The following is a 17,283-nucleotide window of genomic DNA, read 5'->3' as shown; positions in this document are numbered from 1 at the left end:
GGGGGGTGTGGGGGGGGGGGGGGGGATGTGCCATGGGCTGCAGGGATATGGCCTACCAGAGAAGGGAGAGAGTTGGATAAACCAGATCCACTTGCTATCGCCTTTCCAGAGACCAGCCGATACCATGTGTGGCTACAGAGCCATCATCATGACCCCGACATGAGAAGCCAGGAGCAGTCACGGGGTTTGCTGAACTGAATTGAAGACAGACAGCAGCCAGGAGGGGAGGGGGAACCATTTCCTCCTGAGCCCAGGGCTAGGCTGGAGACAAGCTAGTGTTGTCAATGAGTATCTGATGCGGATGACAGCTGGCTTCCGGAAGATGTGAGCTGAGTCCTGCTCCGGAGCTCCCCACCCAGGACCACACACTACTGTGCCTTCTTCAGGAGAATGGAACCAAATTCACTGTTACTCTTCCCGCCCCTTTGGAGACCAAAGCTACTATAGAACTAAATGGTCAGATTCAAAACCTAAAGAATCATGACATTTAATTCATTAAATAACTGCTGAGTGCTGAGTTTGGGGCATTTGCTTAAATGTGAAAAGGCAGTCTCTGTTCTCAAGATGTTTACAGTAGGAAGGTAAGCTGACACACAAAAATTATACATAAAAAGGAATGTGGTTAGGCGTCCTAAAGAGAGGATTAGAATTTGCCTTAATGAAGGCAAACCACAGGGAAGACCGTTGGAGGGAACATTAGTCTTGAATGGCACCTGGAATTAAATTTGGAAGACAAATCCATGGCAAATGTCTGATTCTAGGCCGTTGAGCAGTTTCCATGGCTGCAACCTTCTTTTCTTATCTGGGAGGATAATAATCACCAGGTACTTATTAGAGTTGGGTGCGCTGCACTGAGCACTTTGCATATCCCACCTTGGGTCATTATTAGAACTGCCCGGAGTTGGGTATTCTTAACCCTATTTTACAGCCTAGGACATTGAGGTCTTCAGAGTTTAAATAACTTCCCAAAGTCAATCAACGGGAAAGAGTTGGAGGTGGGATAGAAACTCAGCTTGTATTTAAGAGTTTAAATGTTACGGAAATCTATAGATAACTATGTTCCAAAAGAGAAAATCTCCCCATGGATCCTAGGGAAAGTGCTCAGTTGTCCTGTGGAGCAGTGCAAATTCTGGGTGGGATTGCCCTCTTTCTCTGGTGCCAGGTTCCTAGACCCTAAAACTCCCTGGGAGGGGCTGAGAGCAACAACTCCAGGCAGACGGCAAGATTAGGAGGAAAAAAAAAAATCTAGGCAGGGCACTCAGAATTCTGGGAGAATCAGGTGAAAGTCCCCTGGGCCAAACATGTCTAAGATGGCTTCTAAATCAAATGTCTTGGTCTTAGTCTTAGTCCTAAGCCCTCTGGCCCCCAGGAACATTCCTTGCTCTCATAGGTATGATTCAACTGCGTTCTCTTGCCTGTGGTGCCAAAACTTCCCTTCAGTGTCTCAATGAATCATAAATTGCTGGTGTGACAGAGATTTTAGAGATTAACTAGCCCAATCCCTTCTATCTACACACCACACGTTAACAGTTGTTATTGGCAGAGCCACTAGATGCTTTTTCTGTTTCAGTCAAAGTTCATCTTCCCACTAAACACCGATGTTGGTTATTTCCCTTGATCGCAAACTCAAAAAAGAATCTTACGACCATTGTGCGCATCCACGGAGACTCTCTGTCAAACCTCATGTTTCATATTTTGTTCCATCTGCTGTACCCTTTTGTGGTAGAGGCAAGCAGGTGGGGGGTAGGGAGCAGAGGCAGAGCAGTGCGTTTCTCTAATGCCCACAACAGAGACTGCTGTTGCTGGACAGGCTTCTGCTTCCTTACCTGGAGCCCTCACTATCTCTTCCATGCTCAAGGCCAACAGCCGTCCATTTTGTCTGCCAGGCTCCTTACTGGCCTGACCCACTGGCAGCCAGAGCTAAGCTCCTTCCACCTGCTGGCTGTTGATCTGGGACATGAGAGGGGTGGAGAATGGGCTCCTGTGCAGAGAGGAGCCTCGAGACTTCCCCTCACAGAGCCCCTGCAGATGAGGGTAGCAGCACTGCCATATCAGGTCTATCCAAAACCTCACACTCTTCCTCTCCCCTTGGGAGAGCAAACACCTATGCTCAATGGCTACCATGGGACAGCGCACAGAGGACAGGTGGGGAGTGCCCACAGAAAGTGGCAGAAGTCACTGCTCTTCTGTCCCAGTGGTGAGGAGCTCGCCAGGCTCCCTCACCACACTGCTCATCCTCTGGCGGGACTCTCAGCACCTGTGCAGCCCATCTGGGCTCCTCCCTCCACCCTGCCCTCCACTCCTTTTTCAGAACCAAACCCCTGGTTTGGAGAGCACGGTAGGTTCCCATAGCAATGGGCCTTTTAGCTGTTTCCATAGCAACCAACACCCAGACCATTTAGTTGCTAGTCAACTGACAGCTGTAAGTGAATAGGTTTCAGTTTGGAATCTGAGGGATTGGCCAGGGGATTCTCTTCATGGAAAAGGACACAATCACCCCAAATGACATAGGTCCTGTATGGAGGACTCTTTTAGGCAGTATCTGTGGAGAACCAGTGCCACCTTCCACCTCAGGTCACACAACAATGCCCCCCACCCCCTAATTCCCACCACACGCGGACACACACACACACACACACACACACACACACAGTACCCCAGGCTTTTAAATCCTCCAAGCTGTTTCCAGTGCTGTGTCCTTCCCAAAGGGCCCTTGGGAAAAACACTTGTTTAAGATGACTATCACCTTGGTGATATATCTCACACATAATCCTTTCCTCTGTGTCAGTGCTCTTCCTATGTACCATGACCTTGTCCTCATACTGACCGTTTCCCCCCGACTTCCAACTGTATTGTTTATGAAATAATTATCCTCGGTAAGCAACCCAGTCATTTAAGCAATATTTGCTTTTTGGATTATCAGACATGAATTAATCCCAGATGTCTTCCCTTAGCCTGGACATCACCTATGTCCAGCCACTCTTCCTACATCTGTGGGTTTCCTCAGAGAACAGACTGTTTTATCAACCTCTGAAGCATAATTAAGATCAATCTTAATTGTTTTTTAAAAAATCAACTTAGGTTTCAAAACCAAGAATGTACAGGATTAGAAATTACTCCGTGCTTACTGCTTTTCATTAACCTGACGATCTGACTAAATGTCAGGCCTCCCACCTAACCCTCTCCCAAACTGGAGGTACTAGATGTTGAGTTTCTTTTATTCTGTAAGCAGGGGTGCTCCTCGTGCTTTTTAAATGACTGGAGTCTGGGACTGTTCTGCCCTGGAATTCATGCAAGAGAGGAGCTCTAAGCCTCCGTGGCTTGCTCAGCGGACTAGAAAAGTATGAGACTGTCATTAGAAAGAGCATGACCTTTCTTATATAGCCTAAGGTTCAGTGCTTCTCAATGCTTTAATGACTCAGGGGGCGCCTATGAACTGTCTGTACGGAAGCCGACCTTTCAAACTAATCCCCCCACGGGAGCCCTACCTAGCTCACTGCTGCAGGCTCCGTGTAGCCTCACAATGGCTGGTAAACAGTTATAAGCCGTTGTGTTACCCTTCTGCTCTGACGGAAGGGTATACATTAGCTGAACTGCTTTTCTTGTCTTCTTTTAACATAGGAGGTCACGAGTACAAAATGCAGGGCAGGGAGCTGTGAGCCTTGAAGGCGTTCAGTGACACGGGCAGTCTTCCGGGAACAGGGAGAGAGCAGGCATACGTGAGAACGGAGCTTTTCCAGGAATCTCAGAAAGTTCCATCCAGAAGATAGTCTCATTTTTCTGAGGTGACGGATCATCACACCTCAGTTTGAACCTTCTGATTTTCCCTGCTGTTTCCTGATGAGGAGCAAGGTCTACCTCCTACAATAGCTAATATTTATCAAGTGTGTATTATGTCAGGGGTCATTCTAAGTGTTTTCCATGTGTCATCTCCTTTAGTCCCTGAAGCCCTGCTGTTATTGTCCCTATTTAACAGATAAGGAAATGGAAGCACAGAGAAATTAAGGGATATGAAGATTGCACTAGAGGTCCTATTAATTGGAGAAGCCAGGATCCAACTACTGGCAGTCTAAAGCCAGAAACCACAGCAATGGTCCAAGCTGATAGACCTAGAGTCCAGCATGGGAGACCCAGGAGTGGGCTGGCCCTCTACACAGTGGGATAGGATACAGTATCAAGCTAAAGAGGACAGTGCTTGAATGGCTCTGGGAATGAACTAGTAAGTCTTGGCAGCTGATACTTTATTCCTGATCTATGGCTGTCCCCTGGTGGTTTTCCTGGGAAACTCACAAGCCAAGGAAATCCAAGGCTCTCATGAAGTTAGTGGGATGAAGTGAGCTGGATCAAATGGCTTATTTGCTGTATAAACACCCCAATCTAAAAGAGATGGCTTTTCGAGGTTCACATTACCCAACTGACTTGTGAATAGGGTTGTAATCCCTGTGATCGCTAAACACTGATTGACAGCATATTGATTAAAACAGGCAGCAAAGTATATGCCCCATATATTTTGAAGTCCAAATACTTTTCATTTCCAAAGCAGGAAACTCCAAGATTTAATTAGCTTGGCTATTATTTGCCACAACTTCTCATTTCATTTTTAAGCTTCTAGGCTCTCCTCATGGTGAAGGATTCCCAAAAGACCGCTGTGCTTCATGCCAGCTTGTAGCCTCTAACTCCCTGCCCCTCCCTGTCCCCATTTAGTTCCCTTGACCTTTCAGATGTTCTTATTCAACTAGGTGGTGTTTGCTTTCACTGCTTCATTCAAGTGCATGTGGTGTTACAAGAGTGTGCAAAATAAAGCAAAAAAATAAGGTCATTTTGTATAAAATAGGTAAAGTCTCATTGGGCAGAAAGGGAAGAAAAGGCAGTTTCTGAAAGAGTCAAGTCTCTACTGCACTCTGGGACCACGGCACCAGGGTGCCCACTTTCCACAGATTTGGGGAAAATCACTGCCTGATAGGAGCAGGGGACCACTGCCAACACGCAGAAGACAAGACTGCCAAGTTTTTATTTATTCAAAGGGACATTTCCAGGTAAATAAAGAGGCCACAGGTTAATGTTAAAAAAAAAAAAAATCAAACGTCTGTTAATCAACTGCTGAATTTAATGAAAACCACCTAAGACAGAAAAGGAGACGGGTAACCCCACACAACTGGCCATTCAGAGGGGAATTTCTGTCATAGAGCGCCTCCCCTCCACCGAGCTGCTGGGCACCACCGGTCAGCAAGTAGAAGACTAGGAGGTGCTGTTAAGAGTCAGCAGGCTCGTTGGCCTGACACACTGAACTCAGTGAGGCACTTGGAGATGAGGAACTTGCAGATGTAATATCCCAGGTGGGTGGGGGAGGTTTGGAAACCCTCTTCCGCTGCGAGGGCCGATAACCCAAGGGCAGGTTATCCAATAGCCCGAAGCAGCCTCATTCGGGTCCTGACTGGCTGGACCTTCCTTTTTCCAATGGCGAAAAATACCGAAGACCATTAAATCCATGCCTATTCCTCCCTCTCTTCTCTTCTTTCCTCCAACCCTTCACTAAAGATATTATAAGGGCAATAGTTCTGAGCTCTCAGGAAATAGGGTCTGGAACATTCTGGAGGCTGAGAGGCACAACACAGCTGTACTGAAATCCCTTTCATTTAGGTTAGACTTGACTTCTGCCCTCCTTCTACCCATTGCTCTCTCACCCCCAGGCAACAGGTTGACACCAATGCCTCTAGCCTTCAATCTGCACTGGGATTTCCCAGCAGAAGAGAGACCGGCCTTTGTCGTCCAGAAGCTCCCACTTCACCACCACTTTTATCTGGAGAAAGAGAAAAAGAATTGGGAAAAATGAAAGTAGGGCCTCACCTCAATCCAGAATTGGTTTAACTATGAATCCTAGTAACAAACTGCCTAATGTCTCAGACTTTTTTTTTTTAAATCATGCCATCATGAAGGCCACTTGGGATATGGGCATAGCCCATGGTCTTTTTTTTTTTTTTAATGTTTTTTTTAATTTATTTTTGAGAGTCAGAGAGAGACAGCGTGAGCAGGGGGGGGTCAGAGAGAGAGGGAGACACAGAATCTGAAACAGGCTCCAAGCTCTGAGCTGTCAGCACAGAGCCCGACGCGGGGCTCAAACCCACGAATCGTGAGATCATGGCCTGAGCCGAGGTCAGATGCTTAACCAACTGAGCCACCCAGGTGCCCCTATACCTCGTTATTTAATGCCTGGACTTGTTATACTATGAGCTGTCCTTTCTAGTTCTTAAAAAACAAAAAACAAAAAAACACTGCGAATTTTCTAGTCCTTTCTTATGTAGATATTAGCTTACTTGTAATTAGTTACTACCTCGAATTTGTACTCAAATGTTTCTTCACAACTCAACATTTGAGTGACTGTGACCTGCATCTTGAAACTTGTAAGTTTTCCAAGACTAGCACACATTAACTACTGTTTCCCTTAGTGCTTAAATGAACACAGTTTAAGATGTTTTTCAAATGAAACATAATTCACTTAACAATAGCTACTATATAGAAAGTGCCTACTATGTATAAGGCCCTAATTAGACACTTGTAAGTGACCAAGGCTCAGAAATGCCTGTGATTTTACAGATACTCTGCAAATGAACCTATAAACTTGTCCCTGACCTGTAGTGTGTCTTATATCCCTTAAACATAGACTCTCTATAGTAGAGTCTCTTTGGAATGTTCTTTAATTACTTGCCATTTCTAGAAAATAAATACTGGATTGCTCCTGGGTTCTACTTGATTTCCTTTCAAAATATGGAGGGTTTTTTTTCCTTCTTGGAAAAAGGCATTCCCTTAATTCTTCCATTACTTATCAGGATTCATATTTTTAACACAGGCCCATTCCAACAGGTTCTACTTCACATGTGTGTGGTAGAAAAAGAAGTAGGTATAGCAGGGCAAGTCAAAGGGGAAGGCAGGGGCTGGTGGGGAGAGAGAGGAGAAAGAATTGTGTGGAAAAGTGACCTCTCCGCTGTGGAGCTAGGAAACTACTGCTCTCTTGTTAAGATATTAATGGAGAAACCAGGATTTTTCTATAACAACTTGACATCTTGAACTATTTGATACCTGCCTAAAATCTTTTAACAGTGCACAGGTTTTAGGGTCACAAGCCCCAACCCTAGATCTAGATGTAATATTTCTTAGCGGAGTGGATTCTGTTCATTTTGCTTAACATTGGAGGCTCAAATTTCTTCATTTGTAAAAGAGAGATAATATTGCTTTAGTAAAGGGTGGTCATGAGAATCCAGGAAAATACTGTATATCAAAATGGCATCATGAGGCCCAGGCTAATGATTAGGCAACAAAGAACAAAGGGGCACGCGGAAAATCACCTGCCTTACCTCATGATTCCTAACACTCAAACTCATCTCTTTGCCGTCGAGCTGCTGCTGCTTCAGCATAGAGAGATGAAAGACTCCTACCCAATCTCTTTGTCCTGCCCCCTCTCCTCAGATTTCTCATCTAGTCGCAAGGCTACCATTGTTCTGAACAACAATGTCACTTACAGAGGGGTATTCATTCTTCACGGGTAGTTTATTCAGGTAGCTGTAGGTCTTGTCTTTTTGGATGGGACAGCTGATTCCACTCTTACAACCATCAGGCTCAGGAATGGGAAAGGGAACTGGTAAGCCCATCACGATGCCGTACACCACAGCTTTGCTTTTCTGAGATGCAATATCTAAGAGGAAAGAAAGAGAACGATGGTCAAGGGGACCGTTCATGTCTAAACTCGAAGTAAAAGGTGCAGATATGTTTTCAAGCAATGGCGTTGCTATGATAGCAAATCATAAAGTCTGTATTTCTGAACTCCTAGAGTCTACTTCTCTTCGTACTTATGCTTAGTACCTCTCCGAATGCTACAGAATNTATATGCAAAAAAAAAAAAAAAAAAAAAAAAAAAAAAGCAACCAAGAGAGCTGTTTTCTTTGCTCATAACCCCACCTTACTCTTCCTTGCCTGTCACAGTTTCTCAGGAGAATCTGAGCTACCCGGATAAACAACCTTATCCAACACAATAATGGAGGGTTTTTTTGGCAGTTAACTTCTTGTTTACTAACTATATCAGCTTCGGTCAGAGCATACTGTTTATCTTACAGAGTTTGAGAAGATTGGTCTCTGAATTCTCAAATGCCCTGCTCATGGGATTTCTTTAGAAAAGAAGAACAAAATGGAAAGGAATCTCCAAAGAAATGCAGTAACAGTAAGAGATAACCCTTTAGAAACTGGGTAAGGTTTGAAAGATGAGGTACATCTCTTGCTATCCTCTCCCCTCCATATCACAAGATGGGCAGGAGGAATAAATGCAATAAAATTAGGGCAACCAGGGTTATCAGCTCTGAGGTCATTGTGGATATCCAGGGTGTTGGCTTGGTTCCTTCCTTGGTTCCTTCCTTCCTTCCTTCCTTCCTTCCTTCCTTCCTCCCTCCCTCCCTTCCTTCCTCTCTCTCTCTCTCTGTCTCTCTTTCTCTCTTTCTGGGTTATGATTACTTTACAAGGTACATTTTTGGGGGTGCCTGGATGGCTCAGTTGGTAGAACATGCGACTTTTGATCTCAGGATTGAGTTTGAGCCTCATGTTGGGTATAGGGATTGCTTTTTTTTTTGGTTTGGGACAATAGAGGGGGCAGGGTATCATCCAGGAGAGAAAGCAAGTCTAGTATTTAATGCTGTCTTCTGGCTTATGAAAAGGAGATGACAGGAACTTTGAGATTTCTTATTAGACTGCCCTATCTTGTTCCATAGGATAGAAAATGAGTAAAGGATTCAAGGTTGATACCCAAAATAAAGATTTTGCATTTGTTTAGATTCTTAGGAAGCTGAAGGTGAACTTCCAATAATATTTCTTTAAGTTGAGGAAGGAAGCTTAGATTTTTTTCCTTGGGTCCCAGATAAATTCCCTAAACCTTATAGACGGGAAGTCTGAGCTTTGCAGAAGTTGGAAGGGAGGTCACAGACTTTCTGACTGCAGCTCACCTCCCCCATATCCCCATGCTCATTCCAACATTTGAGACTGATGGTATGCTTTATTTATTTATTTATGTATTTATGTATTTTTAATGTTTATTTTTGAGAGAGAGAGAGCACATGAGCAGGGGATAGACAGAGAGAGTCACAGTATTTGAAGCAGGCTTCAGGCTCTGAGGTGTCAACACAGAGCCCGATGCAGGGCTTGAACTCACGAACCATGAGATCATGACCTGAGCTGAAGTCAGACGCTTAACCAACTGAGCCACCCAGGTGCCCCTGATGGTATGCTTTAAAATGAAGGCAAGAACCCCCTTTACTTACTACTGGTGAAGGTGACATTGACCCCGTAAGACTGGCCTTTGTGCAGCTTGCAGGGCTGGGTGGGGCATGGGCTCACATTCAGTTCCTTTATAACTCCAAGCCCAGAACCTGTGAGAAAAAGAAACATGAATTGGAACAGGAGGGAAAAGAAACTGCGTATGCTGTACCCTACATAACGGAAGGTGCTCTGCTCATCAGGAAACTCTTCATATTTGATGGGAGAAGGGGAATTAAGAAAATCAGTTAAATTTTCCTCCTCTATAGCCTGGCAGGACTATACCAGGAAACGTCATCTGCACCCCTCCTTCCACCCCTACGTAGGATTTAAAACAGCATATATATGGCACAAGTGATGGCTCTAGCTTCAGTGCTGCTGTTCCCACCGGGACTCGAGACTGGCTGTTCCTGAGCTGCCTTCTTCTACTTTCTCCCAATCCTGTCCTGGCACGGATCCGAGCCAGTGGTCTCTGAGCTTTGTACACCTCTACCAGTGAAAACCATTTTAAGAACGCATCTGCAGTAAACAGTTGTACCCTCCACTTTAGAAACGCGGTCTTCAAGATAAGTGTCTCTGAGACAGGGTATGTGTCTTTTTGTAAAATTTTCAGTCAAAACAAAGACAAAAGTGCTATTTGTCCCCCATAAATGTTTGACCTAAACAGGTTGGGTAAAGTCTTTAAAAATCCCGCTGCCTCCTCTGGGCCCCTGAAACTGGACAGCCGAATGGAGAGAATGCAAGCAAACTGCCTGGTAACACCATTTATAGGAAGGAAGCTTAAGCTCTGTTGTTCAGCCATCACTGCTCTGGGACTGGACCCCTGGGTTTATAATCCCATTGGCTCCATTACTCACTAGGAAACCTCAAAACAAGACACTTCACCCTTCTAGGGTTAACAACAATAACTGCCTCATAGGGTAGGGGAGTTCACAGACAAGAAGCTCTCAAGTTAGTGTTTGCAACGTGGTAATGCCATGTAAATGTTTATTTTATTATCATCACATCGGGATTCAGTCCATGAATTTAATCTGGAATAGTTGCTGCAGGTAGGTTAGCAAGTTCCCTTTTCAGGTAAAAGGTGGGCCTCTCCTCTGCAGTCATCAGGTTGGCTCAGCCCATGGGATATGAAATGAGAAGCTCATGTAGATGCACTTGGCCTTCTCAGCCTGTGCCTGCTCTTGGAACAGTTTCATCCTGCTGACCAACACTCCTCCAAGTAGGTGTATAAATAATAACTTGCCGTCCCCCAATTCTGTGCTTGCTTCTCCATCACGGCAAAGTTCTTGAAATATACATGCAACAATGCTCTTTAAGCACTGTCTTCCACTCTGTCCTCCTATCTTCTACAGGCAGGAAAAAAATATCCAGAACTTTAATCAACAACCTACTGAAAATCAGTGCTTACACTAAAGCTTTTGATGTCTGCTTCTACCTGCTTCTTTCAAGGCTGGGTCACGTGATCTAATAGGACCCAAGTGAGGACTAGTACTTGTAGCTCCTTCATCCAGTTTTACTGACAAGAGGTTCTTGGACTTCCAATATCAATAGAACAAAGTCCTCAGTCCTAACGGGCAAAAATAGCAAAACCAGTTTGCTTGACTCCATTTCTTACTTGAGGAAATAGTACTCCAGGGGAAAGGGGTCAGAGAGTGGAACTCAAAAATCTTTTGATGTGGGCACTGAAGTTTACATTGTTATTTCCCAATCAAAAGTAAATTGCAAATCTGTAACTGAAACCCTCCCTTCCTTAAGAAGTATTTGCCATTGGTGTACCTCTGCTTTTTTCATAGGAGTAGAACAATATCTAGATTTGGTTTCCTTAGTTTTTTTTCTAATGTTTATTTGGGGCGGGGGAGAGAGGGAGGGAGAGAATTGGCACATGTGTGGCAGGGCAGAGAGGAGAGAGAGGTGATGAGATGCTCCCTCAAAATCAAGAAGTGTGAGGTCATGCATGACCTGAGCTGAAGTCATGCGCTTAACCGACTGAGCCACCCAGTCACCCCCCCACCCCACTTTTTTAAATGTTAGTGTTACCACTGAAACCCAAAGTGGCTCATAGACGCCCACTAATTTCCTACTGCTTACTAGCTTTGAGACTTTGGTAAGTTGGGCCACCTGGGTGGCTCAGTGGGTTAAGTGTCCAACTTCAGCTCAGGTCATGATGTCACAGTTTAAGAGTTTGAGCCTGGTTTGATAGTTCGAGCCCTGAGTTGGGCTCTGTGCTGAGAGCTCAGAGCCTGGAGCCTGCTTAGGGTTCTGTCTCCCTCTCTCTGCCTCTCCCCCATTTGCTCTCTCTTTCTCAAAAATAAACATTAAAAGAGAGAGACAGAGAAAGAGAGAAAGAGAGAGAGAGAGAGAGAACTTGGGTAAGTTACTCCATGTGCCTGTTTTCTCATCTGTAAAACAGATCCTGAGGGTTGGATGAGTTAATAAAGTTAATATTGTGTCTTTATCCAAACTTGGCCACTAAGTTTAATGGGGGGATACGCAGTAATTTGAGGTGATAATAGCATCTTTGAAGTGCCACTAGTTTAGTGGAACAGTTTGCTAAGATTAATAGGCCAGCAGTCTTATTCCTTAATTCTGTCCCCTAGCCTAACTCTGCTTTTGCCTCAAAATGAATTGATGACATATTGGAAAGAGTATTTATTCTCTTATTTACTTTTTCTTCAACAATTTTTTAACATTTATTTTTTAAGAGAAAGACACAGCGCGAGTGGGGGAGGGACAGAGAAAGACACACAGAATGTGAAGTTTCCTTCCAGCTCACAAACTTTATAAATGTCTTCTGTCACTTACCACTACACCTTTTCACGTCAGAAAAAGTTCTGCTGGAATAATTCTATAGACTTGACCGAACAAAAAAACTCACAATTTCATACAACCCCCGCTGTATTTCCCGAAAAAGATCCCTATCACAGCGCCAAGAGGGATATGTGTCACAAGCTGTGACCAGCCACACGAGTTTTACAGTAAGAGGAAAAAGTGATTAACAATCACCAAATTATATAGCACAAAGGAATCATGAAAAGGAGAATTGACTTTTGACTTGTCAGCAAAAGCGAAATTAAAAATAAAAGCAAACGGAGTAGGGAGGGAGAGGTCATCCAAAGATACACAAAAAAAGTTCTGTGCTCCTTACGCCCCGTGCATAGGGACCTTCAGTTGTCCTACAAACTTCTGAGAACTTCAGCAAAAGGGCCACTTCCAGGACATGTCCAGGGACCCCAAAAAACGCGTCCCAGGAAGAGACGAAGTTGTGAGCCACTGGGTTTGCCGCCCGCACCTTCTCCCCCACCGCAGCCCCCTCCAACCGGCTCCACGATGGGTCCGAGGCTGAGCCTGGCCGCCCGTGGGACCCGCCCCAACCCTGCCGGGGGTCTCGGCGCGGGGTTCCGGTGGGGGCTACCGCAGAGGGCGTGGGAATCTCGGGCTGGCCCCGGCTCACCGCAGTCCTTGAAAGACACTGGCTCGCCCAGGGCGGAGGGGCTGAGCGCCAGGAGCACGAACGCGACGGCCAGGAAATGCATCGCAGCTGAACAGGTTCCAAGCGCGAGGAAGGACGTGACCACCTCAGTCTCTCAGATAAACCTGCCCGGGCGGGCCTGGGGAGGGGCCAGGTCAGGCGACTCTCACCAACAACCAGGGCCAGGCCCGCCCGCGCTCCCCCCTCCGGCTCCAGACAGCCAAGCTCGGCTCTGTCCTGCCTGGATGCCCGCTATCTCCGCCCACCGTGTCCGCTCCGCCTGCCCGTAGGCTAGGATCCATCTCCGCCCCGTCCGGCTTCTCTTTCCGGCGCTCCGCCCCGGTTTTGTCGGTGCGCCCCAGCTTCCGTAATGAACACTTCTAGCCAATCAAATCCCTTCTCCTCCACGGCTACCCAATAGGTGTGCTTGGAGGCGGGGTCACCGTGGGTCCCACCTCTGGAGGCCCAGGTGGAGGAGGGGATTAGGGCGACGCGAGGGGCGGAGTTTGCGGAGTAAGATGGCGGCCATTCGTGGGTTGTCTCTAACAGCCGTGGTGCTGAGGGTGGTCACTCCCTGGGCCAGGAGCAGGTACCAAGACTACAAAGGCACCTGGGAAGGGTGTTAGGTTCTGCGCCTCCAGGACTAACGGGGAAACTAAGGCCTGCGGGGGAGGCGAGGGTTTGGCGTGAGGCTGTCCAGGTGGAGGTCGTCAGGTTTGGCGTGAGGCTTTCCAGGTGCAGGTCACCAGGTGCCCCTCTGCTCCCAGGCTCATCTTCCTCCCTTGCGCAGCAGACTCCTCACGGCCTCTCGAGGACCTCAGGCTCGTCGGGAAGCGTCGTCCTCCAGCCTCGAGGCCGGAGAAGGGCAGATCCACCTCACCGATAGCTGCGTCCAGGTAGGAGGCCGGCCTCCTGGCGCGGGGGGAAGGGGGGAAGTGCGGGGACTTGCCCTTGGCTCACCCTGTACCTCCCTTTGCCTGGCATTCTTGATCCCCCTTCCTGCATTTCAGAGGCTTCTAGAAATCACCGAAGGCTCAGAATTCCTCAGGTTGGAGGTGGAGGGAGGCGGATGCTCCGGATTCCAATACAAATTTTCACTGGATACAGTTATCAATCCTGACGACAGGCAAGGAGGAAGGGGTGGGTCCTCAGAGAATGTGAGGGAGGGATAAAAGTGCACATTTATTTCAAATTTAAAAGCTTTGCTAAGAACGCCAAACACCACCCTTCTCACAGTGAAGATTTGTTGTCATGCTTTAAAATAACTATGTTATAGAAAGAAAATGGGCCTGTCCACGTCCCCAGTGTAATTCGTAAGAGGCTAGACTAGATTTCCAGGCCTAAATCACTAACCATGTACCAGTATTCATTCCATTGGCTCTTTTTGCCTCAGAGAAAAGCAGCACTTGTTAGAGGTCATAAGGAATGCTTCCTCTGTATTTCTAAAATTTTTTTTAATGTTGATTTATTTTTGAGAGAGAGACATGGCGCTAGCAGGGGAGGGGCAGAGAGAGGGAGACACAGAATCTAAAACAGGCTCCAGGCTCTGAGCTGTCAGCACAGAACCCAACATGGGGCTTGAACTCACGAACCAGTGAGACCATCACCTGAGCCGAAGTCGGACGGGTAACCGACTGAGCCACCCAATCACCCCTCCAAATTTTTTAAACGTTTATTTATTTTAGAGAGAGACAGCATGAGTGGGGAAGGGGCAGAGAGAGAGGGAGACACAGAATCCGAAGCAGGCTCAAGGCTCAGAGCCGTCAGCACAGAGCCCCACATGGGGCTTGAACTCACAAGCCATGAGATCATGGCCTGAGCTGAAGTCTGAGGCTTAACCAGCTGAGCCACCCAGGCACCCATCTGTATTTCTAAAACAAAATGTGCACCTCTGGGCTCAGAGGGTGTAATGTTTTTGGTGTTTATGATAGTCATTAATGTCTTCCTCCTGTCTTTTCAGGGTATTTGAACAGGGTGGGGCAAGAGTGGTGGTTGACTCTGATAGCTTGGCCTTCGTGAAAGGGGCCCAGGTGGACTTCAGCCAAGAACTGATCCGCAGCTCATTTCAAGTATTGAACAATCCTCAAGCGCAGCAGGGCTGCTCCTGTGGCTCATCCTTCTCTGTCAAACTTTGATGTGACGGCAGGTAACCCAGAGATTGCTACCACTGGTGCCAATTTGAGGAGCCTGCCAGTAGTAGAATTCTAGATGTTTCATTCCAATCATGTCCTTCTCTCAATTTTTTTCCCCTCAGTCTAGGAGTGTTGTGTTTTGCCACTGTTATTTTCAGCACGTGTAGCTTTTACTCTTGACTTAATTTCACTAACACAGTTTTAAGGCCAGGTGTCTAGATGCTGTGATCTAAGATCTGCTACCTTGTCGAAACCTACCCTGTATAATCTGTAGAACCTTCAAGGTTCCAGAGTTTGGAGTTACTTCTCTGGCCCTCAGAGCTGCTTGTACATATGTGTATAGCTATGTATAAAAGCTTCATTTTGAAGAAAGTCCTTATTGTGTCCTGGATCAGGGTCACAGATTGGAGAGCTTGAACACTGGTTATTAGGCTAGAGAGGAGGAGAAAGTCAGTGTTCTCTTTTTCATGTCACCCTTCCTGAATGTGCTAGTTGACATCCTTTTCTTTTATTTTTTCCTTCCTTCCTCCCTTCCTAATCCTTATTTCCTATGCAGCCCATTCTCCATTTCCCATTTGTTAGGGTAGATACGTTTTCCTTTCTTACTCCTCAGTCTGCTAAATTCACAAAACCAGTAGCTCATCACCCAGAAAACTTGAATCTAACCCCTACTGATAACCTGAATCATTTGAAAAATAGGCCCCCTACTCCATACGCATACAGATATTTTGAGATTTTGTGATCGTTCACTGACTGATAGGTAGCTTCGCTTACCTCGTGGTGTAAAATGTCTTTGGTCTCATATAGCAGGAAGTGGTCCCTGTGTTGGCATGGATAATGGATAGTTAGGGATTTTCTTTTAGGTTGGATTACCAGATAAAATGTAGGATGCCCAGCTAAATTTGAATTTCAACTAAACACATAGTTTATACTATGGGTGTCCCAAATATTCCCAGTTTTTTGTATAAGTGTGTCCCAAATAAGTATGAGACATATTTATACGAAAAATTATGTGTTGTTTAGTTGAAATTCAAGTTTAACTGGTCAGTGTGTACTTTTTTAAAAGTTTATTTCTTTTGAGAGAGTGACAGAGTGAGTGGGGAGAGGCAGAGAGCGAGGAAATGAGAATTTCAAGCAGGCTCCACACTGACAATGTGGAGTCTGGTGTGGGGCTTGAACTCACAAACCATGAGATCATGACCTAAGCCGAAACCAAGAGTTGGATGCTTAACCGACTGAGCCACCCGGGTGCCATGGGCACTGTGTATTTCTATTTGTTAAACCTGGCAACTTTATTTAGGGTCACTGAAAGAAAAGCTTTTTTTTTTTTTTTTTAATTTTTAAATTTTTTTTAAGTTTTCTTTATTTATTTTGAGAGAGTGTGAGCTGGGGAGGAGGACAGAGGGGGAGAGAGAGAATCTCAAGCAGTCAGCTTGTGTCAGCTGTGCTGACAGCTCCATCTCAAGAACCATGAGATCGTGACCTAAGCTGAAATCAAGTCTGGCGCTTAACCAACTGAGCCATCCTCACACCCCAAGGAAAGTACTTGTTTGGGTATGGCACTTAATTAGGCTACAGAGCTAGAAATAGTTGTGGCATGTGTGTGACAGGGCCGGGGAGCCGGAACTGCATGACAGACAACTAAAAAAAGAAATACCACTACCATGACCAATGATTTATTAATGCTCATGTTGGGAAAACCACAACGAAATTGATTATGGAAGAAATTACTGGCTAAACCCTTGTTTTCCTCAAGAGCCTAAAAGTTTGTTACAGCAAAAACTTGCATTTTTGGACTGGATTGGAATTAAAGGCATTCAGTAAAAGACTTTACCATTAAAAAGGGAAATGCAGAGTTTAGAGACCAAAAGTACCTGAGACAGAAGCTTAGGAACTTATATTTTCAATATGGGAAAACCTAGGATTTGGAGAAAGAAAGCCTGTTGTGTTTACAAAGAGGAAACCAGGGGAGGCTCAGAAACCTCAGCTTTCTTGGCAAATTTCCATGGAAGGAGGCGGAAAGCAGCATATCACAGGAGCCTCTGTGTAGCTTTATTAAGACATCTAAAAATGCTGCCAGTACCTGGGCCTGATAAGATTTTCAGCTGAGACTAAGTTTTTCATCCTCTTTAAAAAGAGATTTTGCTACATTTTATGTGTTAGAGCCTATTTTAAAGAATACACTTTTTTTTTTTTTAAAGATTTGTTTATTTTTGAGAGAGAGTATGAGCAGGGGAGGGGCAGAGAGAGAGGGAGATTCAGAAGCTGAAGCAGGCTCCAGGCTGTCAGCACAGAGCCCGGTGTGGGGCTTGAACTCATGAACCATGAGATCATGACCTGAGCTGAAGTCGGACGTTCAACCAACTGAGCCACCCAGGCACCCCAGGA

General features: G+C 45.7%; 2 protein-coding genes and 1 long non-coding RNA gene across 4 annotated transcripts in view; 2 read left to right on the top strand and 1 right to left on the bottom strand.

Moving 5' to 3' along the window:
• Positions 1 to 443, top strand: part of LOC144220452 (uncharacterized) — a 32,518-nt gene extending 32,075 nt beyond the window's left edge. The window contains exon 3 of the long non-coding RNA XR_013331745.1: positions 110 to 443. This is a non-coding gene — a long non-coding RNA (uncharacterized LOC144220452). The remainder of the gene's footprint in view (positions 1 to 109) is intronic.
• A 4,550-nt stretch (positions 444 to 4,993) lies between these two features.
• On the bottom strand, positions 4,994 to 12,997 carry NPC2 (NPC intracellular cholesterol transporter 2). Its single transcript, XM_077750745.1, has 4 exons — positions 12,746 to 12,997; positions 9,300 to 9,407; positions 7,518 to 7,690; positions 4,994 to 5,800 (listed from the first exon to the last, which is right to left on the bottom strand). Exons 1-4 carry the CDS (start codon positions 12,825 to 12,827, stop codon positions 5,714 to 5,716), a joined length of 450 nt encoding a protein of 149 aa, XP_077606871.1. The 5' UTR covers positions 12,828 to 12,997; the 3' UTR covers positions 4,994 to 5,713.
• A 253-nt stretch (positions 12,998 to 13,250) lies between these two features.
• On the top strand, positions 13,251 to 17,283 carry ISCA2 (iron-sulfur cluster assembly 2). 2 transcript variants are annotated; one of them, XM_077750789.1, is made up of 4 exons: positions 13,251 to 13,352; positions 13,557 to 13,659; positions 13,774 to 13,889; positions 14,724 to 17,283. In XM_077750789.1, exons 1-4 carry the CDS (start codon positions 13,282 to 13,284, stop codon positions 14,896 to 14,898), a joined length of 465 nt encoding a protein of 154 aa, XP_077606915.1. In that variant the 5' UTR covers positions 13,251 to 13,281; the 3' UTR covers positions 14,899 to 17,283. The 2 variants fall into 2 exon arrangements, with proteins under 2 accessions (XP_077606915.1, XP_077606914.1); XM_077750788.1 differs by having other exon boundaries at positions 13,554 to 13,659.

The sequence above is a fragment of the Crocuta crocuta genome, unplaced genomic scaffold (assembly GCF_008692635.1).
Source record: "Crocuta crocuta isolate KB4526 unplaced genomic scaffold, BGI_CrCroc_1.0 scaffold186, whole genome shotgun sequence".
Lineage (NCBI taxonomy): Eukaryota > Metazoa > Chordata > Mammalia > Carnivora > Hyaenidae > Crocuta > Crocuta crocuta.
The sequence above is the reverse complement of the archived record's forward strand: the minus strand, read 5'-3'. Positions and strand labels throughout refer to the sequence as shown.

What these genes read in the sequence shown, in the direction of transcription:
- NPC2 (XM_077750745.1), bottom strand. Translation starts at nt 12,827, where the DNA reads ATGCATTTCCTGGCCGTCGCGTTCGTGCTCCTGGCGCTCAGCCCCTCC. An exon ending in AGTGTCTTTCAAGGACTGCG is followed by an intron (nt 9,408 to 12,745) that starts GTGAGCCGGGGC and finishes TTTTTCTCACAG; the next exon opens with GTTCTGGGCTTGGAGTTATA. An exon ending in TGAAGAATGAATACCCCTCT is followed by an intron (nt 5,801 to 7,517) that starts GTAAGTGACATT and finishes CTCTTTCTCCAG; the next exon opens with ATAAAAGTGGTGGTGAAGTG.
- ISCA2 (XM_077750788.1), top strand. Translation starts at nt 13,282, where the DNA reads ATGGCGGCCATTCGTGGGTTGTCTCTAACAGCCGTGGTGCTGAGGGTG. An exon ending in TCACCGATAGCTGCGTCCAG is followed by an intron (nt 13,660 to 13,773) that starts GTAGGAGGCCGG and finishes CCTGCATTTCAG; the next exon opens with AGGCTTCTAGAAATCACCGA. An exon ending in GTTATCAATCCTGACGACAG is followed by an intron (nt 13,890 to 14,723) that starts GCAAGGAGGAAG and finishes CTGTCTTTTCAG; the next exon opens with GGTATTTGAACAGGGTGGGG.